The sequence below is a fragment of the Mus pahari genome, chromosome 12, assembly GCF_900095145.1.
Source record: "Mus pahari chromosome 12, PAHARI_EIJ_v1.1, whole genome shotgun sequence".
In the NCBI taxonomy this organism is placed as follows: Eukaryota; Metazoa; Chordata; class Mammalia; order Rodentia; family Muridae; genus Mus; species Mus pahari.
This window is the reverse complement of record NC_034601.1, coordinates 28,076,156-28,082,054: the sequence shown is the minus strand read 5'-3', so window position 1 is coordinate 28,082,054 and position 5,899 is coordinate 28,076,156. Positions and strand designations below refer to the sequence as shown.

Below are 5,899 nucleotides of genomic sequence, written 5' to 3'. Positions count from 1 at the left end.
TGAGACAGGGTTTCTTTGTGTAGCCTTGGCTGTCCTGGAACTCACTTTGTAGACCAGGCTGGCCTTGAACTCAGAAATCCACCTGCCTCTGCCTCCCAAGTGCTCGGATTAAAGGTGTGTGCCACCACCACCCGGCTATGATGTCTTTTTCTTAAAACAACTCATTATTATTTTGAATTATTTATTTGTGTGTATACCTGTGTGTGTGCAGGTACATTTATTCTCTCAGAGGTGCGGTCTGAATTTTTATGCACATACATACTCACCCAGGACATGAAAGTGGAAGGGACCATGCTGAGGGAGATGGCAGTCTAGGGCTGGGGACCAAGAGTCTAAGAGTTGGAGCAGAATTAAAATATCAAGTTTTCTCTTTCTAGTAGTAACTTTATTTTGCCAATGGAAAATAGAAGCATAGAAATGTTAAATAATTATCTAAGGTCAAGTTTTGGCTAGCCAGCCAAGCTGCCAGGGTCTGCCTGTCTCTGCCTGCCCAGAACTGGGATCACAGGCTACTCATGCTTAGTAAGATATATGGCAAGGGTTCAGATATAGACGCTGGCTTTACGGTCCCAATATGTAATCACTGTCAATACCAAACCATTTAGTTACAGGTTAAATGAAAATCATCATTATAATTTCTTGGTACTTGAATTTTGGTCTGAAAAATATTTTGGCTTTTGCTATATGACCCTCAAGATCTAAACCACATCACTAAACCTGACACTGCCTTTCACTTTTTAGTAAATCCCCCTTTTATACTGTATGGTTTTTCGGTTGGCTTGTTGTTTAGTCTGGCTTACTGTGTTGCCCAGGCTAGCATCAAACTCGAACTCTCTCCTCACCCAGCTCAGCCTCCCCAGGACCTGATACCACCACTCATGCCACTGTGTATTTCAGAGTCGTGTTTGATGAGCATTAAGCAATGTTGCTATAGAGATGACCATATTTATGAATATTTAAGAACAATACCTGTCTTTATTCTGGAGAGAGTTTGGGATGAAAGAAAATGAAGAAGTAGGGGTTAGCTCCGAGTCTGACCAGCCCAGCAGAAGGCCCCATGTTCTGTTCCTAGTCTAGAAAGAAAACAGTGAAAATTTGAAAGAAGAGAGAAATAAAACAAATGGAGAATTTCAAGTTAAGCCGGACACCACATGGTGGCTCTTCTGGAATGGGATCCGATGCCCTTGCTGCTGTGTCTGAAGAGAGAGAGCAACAGGGTAGGCGTGTACATAAATGAGGACATAAATCTTGAAAGTGAAGCCAGGTGGTGATGGGACACACATTTAAAACCAGCACTCGAGAAACCATTTCTTCAGCCCCTAAGACAATGTCTTAAACCTTTATTTTTAGAAAGCCAACCACGAAGGAGCATCTGTGATTCCAACCACACCGAAAAAATCTGCTTCTTTGATAATTAAAGAAAAATCCATGATGGCAGAAAGCAAACAGAGAGGGCAGGACTTTACCTTTAAAAAACCTACAAAACAAACCATGATGACTCTGGAGACAATGAAGAAAATTCAGAACGACAGGTAAGAGCGGGTCTGTGGGAAGGTAACAATGTGCGAGGTAAGGATGGTATTAGGGGGGTTGCCAGCTCTTGGTTTAGTATTGTGTTGAGTGACCATGGAAACAGGGTCACCTGCAGATCCCTTGGAGGCAGAGTGGTACAGTTTAAAACATGGTGGCTGTATTATGTTGGACTGGTTAATGAGCCTTTGTTTTTGCCTTTCCTCCTACTCCTCCCCTCCCTTTCCCCCCTCCCCCTTTTCCCTCACTTTCCTTCCTCTTTTCCCTCCCTCCCTCCCTCTCTTCTTTCCTTTACATTCTCTCTCAGAGTCTCTAGTCTCAGGTGTTCTGGAACTTACTGTACTATGTAGACCAGGCTGGCCTCAAACTCCTGGTCCTAGCTCTGCCTCCTGAGGGTGGTCTGTAACACCTCATCCTATTTTAGCTTCATAACTTCAATATACTACCTTTTTCTTTTTTTCTTTTTTCTTTTTCTTTTTCTTTTTTTGCGGGGGTGGTGGTGGTGGTGGTGGTGTTCGAGGCAGGGTTTCTCTGTATAGCCCTGGCTGCCCTGCTGTCCTGAAACTTACTTTGTAGACCAGGCTGGCCTTGAGCATTTCAGGAAGTTATCCACCCTTGGGCAATCGGGGCTTATGGGTCAGAGGCAAAGGCAGTTTTGTATTGTAGATCTCTCTCTCTCTCTTTTTTTTTTAAAGATTTATTCATTTATTATATGTAAGTACACTGTAGTTGTCTTCAGACATTCCAGAAGAGAGTGTCAGATCTTGTTACGGATGGTTATGAGCCACCATGTGGTTGCTGGGATTTGAACTCCGAACCTTCGGAAGAGCAGTCGGGTGCTTTTACCCACTGAGCCATCTCACTAGCCCCCATATTGTAGATTTCTTAAGCACAGTAATTTAAGCTTAAAACATAGCTTTAGTCTTTACATAGCTAGCTTCCAATGCGACTCTCCTCTCTCTCTCTCTCTCTCTCTCTCTCTCTCTCTCTCTCTCTCTTTCTCTCTCTCTCTTGTGTGTGTGTGTGTGTGTGTGTGTGTGTGTAGAGGCCTGAGATTGATGTTGAGGGTCTGTTGAAGGATATCGACTACATTGTGTTTTTTTTTTGTTTTTTGTTTTTGTTTTTGTTTTTTGGTTTTTCGAGACAGGGTTTCTCTGTGTAGCTCTGGCTGTCCTGGAACTCACTCTGTAGACCAGGCTGACCTCAAACTCAGAAATCCGCCTGCCTCTGCCTCCTGAGTGCTGGGACTAAAGGCATGTGCCACCACGCCTGGCTCGATTACATTGTTTTAAGACCTAAGTGGCCTCTGCCTTTCTGACATTACTGTAGCCATTTTGTTTTTATGCCTATAGCCAGCCATCTTACATTGTTATAGAGGACCTTTCTAATGGCCAAATTAACCATTGACTGCATATCCTGTTAAACGCTATACTTGGGTGTTCTTGGAAATTCCTCAGACCCTTGCCCTCCTTTAGAGCCGAGCACAGTAAAGGTTGGTTAGAAGTGCTTTGTATAGTTAGCTGCAATATGCTCGGACCAGAACCGACCACAGCAACCGCCCAGCACTTCCTGCCCCTGTGAATGAGCTTGGTTTTTTTTTTTTTTTTTTTTTAAAGAATTTCTTTTTTTTCTTTCAAAGATTTATTTATTTACTTTATATATGAATGCACTGTAGCTGTCTTCAAACACACCAGAAGAGGGCATCAGATCCCATTACAGATGGTTGTGAGCCACCATGTGGTTGCTGGGATTTGAACTCAGGAACTGTGGAAGAGCAGTCAGTGCTCTTAACCGATGAGCCATCTTTCCAGCCCCCGTGGATGAGCTTTTATGGTTTCTATGAACGTTTGTGGGGTTTGTCTTTATAAGTTGCCCATGGGAAACAGTCAAGGACGAAGTCTTAGCTCCTGAATCTGACCTGTGCCCCTGATCCCAAGAGGCCCCAAGAGGTCCCAAGAGGTGTGTGTTCAATAAACTGTCCCTGCTTGACTGAGATGGGTGACTGAGTGGCTTGCGGGGTGATTCCTGGACCACTACAATTGTGAACCCCAAGATTGTGAACTAGAAAATAACCCAAGAGCTTTCTGTAAACAAGAGCTAAATAAAGTCAGTGATAGGTCAAGAGGTGGAGCAAGCAGCCAGCTGACAGGGAGTGAACATCCGGGAACCCAGGAAAGAGGAAGGAGGGTCAGTGTGAAGAGGGGACAGCTTTCCCTTCTGGGATGTCAGTGTTGTAGGAAGGTCAGCTGGGTACTTTCTCTGCCTCCCTGAGCCAGTAAGCTTTCACCACAGTGTCGACTCCTGAGTCTTCATCGATAAATCAAATGACTGGGATTTTTTTTTAATTTTAATTTTAATTTTTTTTTTGGTTTCTCGAACAGGGTTTCTCTGTGTAGCCCTGCTGTCCTGGAACTCACTCTGTAGACCAGGCTGGCCTCGAACTCAGAAATCAGCCTGCTTCTGCTTCCCAAGTGCTGGGAATAAAGGCATGTGCCAACACTGCCCGGCCTGGGATTTTATTTTTAAAACAAAGATCGTGTTCACTCACTCTTCTACTTTATTGAGACAGTCTTTCAAACTAGAAGTCGTGGTTAGCTAGCCAGCTTGCTCCAGAGGGATCCCTGTACAGCCTGCCTTCCAAGAGTTAGGATACAAGGTCTCCACATGCACAGCACATTACATAGGCCCTGGGATCTGAACTCTAGTCTTGCCATTTGTACAGTAAGCCATTGTGCCACCTCCCAAGCCCCTGATTCTTTTTTGAAACAAGGTCTCTGTAGCCTAGGCTGGCCCTGAAGCTGCTATGTAGTCCAGGGTGTCCTTGAACTGTGTGGTCCTGCAGACTTCCCAACTGCTAGGATTACAGGTGTGGGCCGACATGCCCAGCCCCTTCTAGTGTTTACCTGGTGTGTCTTCTGCAGCTCTTCGTTCGTTTGTTTAGTATAGAATAGAGTTTATTTGGGGCATGGGGAGGGGAGTTAAGAGGGTAGCAGAGGCAGAGAGAGGCAGAGAGAATGAAAGAGTAGAGAAGTAGAGGTCAGCCATGGCCACATGGAGGGGGGAGAAGGAAGGGGAGCAAGAGGGCAAGATGTAAGAGAGGCAAGAGGGTAGGAGATGTTTGTTTCTTTGTTTTGCGATGGAGTTTCTCTGTGTAGTTCTGACTGTTTTAGCACTCACTCTATAGACCAGGCTGGCCTAGAACTCACAGAGACCCAACTGCCTCTGAGTCACGAGTGTTAGCACTAAAGGTGTGGACCATCGCCACCCAGCTGGGCTTCTGCAGCTCTTTAAGGAGGTAGGGCAGTATGTCTTACCAGCCTATCTTTTTGTCGTTCTCTTTGGCAGGCAATATTTCAGTGATGTGATTGCAAATGCCATGACGGAGATGCAAGATTCTGGCTCTTTCACCAGTCTCCTGGAAGCCTTGGGCAAAGAAAGAGACAGCAAAATGAATTTCCACGATGTCATCACAAGGTCAGGGTGGTGATGACCTCGTGTGCTTTGTGAGTCTCTTTTTAGATGTTCTCACGGTGCGATATTGGCAGCTCTCAGACCCCTCGGAGCTTCTCCTGCCTCACGGTAGCTGGTGCTACAGCATGTGCTAGACATCTTGGTCTGCTTTGCAGTATTTCTTTTCTCACATGTATGTGTGTGTGGTGCACAAGTGTGTGTATGCATGCTTACATGTGAGGGGACACTGGGAGTCTTTCTTGAGTGTTTCCCAACTTACTCTTGGAGATAGAATCTCTCAGTTGAACCCAGAGCTCACCTATGCAGCTAGTATGACTACCCAGCTTGCCCTGGGGACAGCCTATCTCTGCCTTCGAGTGCTGGGATGACAGGTGTGGCACTTACATAAGTTCTGTCCATCTAAACTCTGGTCCTCACGCTCATGTGGCAAATACTTTAACCACCGAGCAAGCTCCCCAGCTCTGCAAATTTTTGTGTGTGCATTTGTGTGTGAGTGTAGGCATGTGTGTGCCACAGTATTCACATGTAGAGGTCTGAGGACAATGGCAGGCTTCGACTCTTGCCTTCTATCTTGACTGAATGGAGACAGGGTCTCTGTGTTGTTTTGTTTCTATGATGCCTCTGAGGATTCCCTTGTATCTGGCTCTCATCTCACTGTATAGTGGGTTATAGGGGGATGCCACTGCACCTGGCTTTATGTGGGTTCTGTGTCTCCAAACTCAGGACCACACTCACACTTCCTAGCCAGCATTTTACCCACTGAGCAATCTCTTCCGGCTCTGCTTTTTTGTTTTTTTGTTTTTTGTTTTTTCGAGACAGGGTTTCTCTGTGTAGCCCTGGCTGTCCTGGAACTCACTTTGTAGACCAGGCTGGCCTCGAACTCAGAAATCCACCTGCC

General features: G+C 45.5%; 1 protein-coding gene across 1 annotated transcript in view; it reads left to right on the top strand.

The window, feature by feature from the left end:
- Iqcg (IQ motif containing G) overlaps positions 1-5,899 on the top strand; it is a 38,156-nt gene that overhangs the window by 9,863 nt on the left and 22,394 nt on the right. Inside the window, exons 4-5 of the mRNA XM_029544763.1 lie at positions 1,351-1,532; positions 4,876-5,004. Of these exons, the coding sequence (XP_029400623.1) occupies positions 1,351-1,532; positions 4,876-5,004 (311 nt within the window). The remainder of the gene's footprint in view (positions 1-1,350; positions 1,533-4,875; positions 5,005-5,899) is intronic.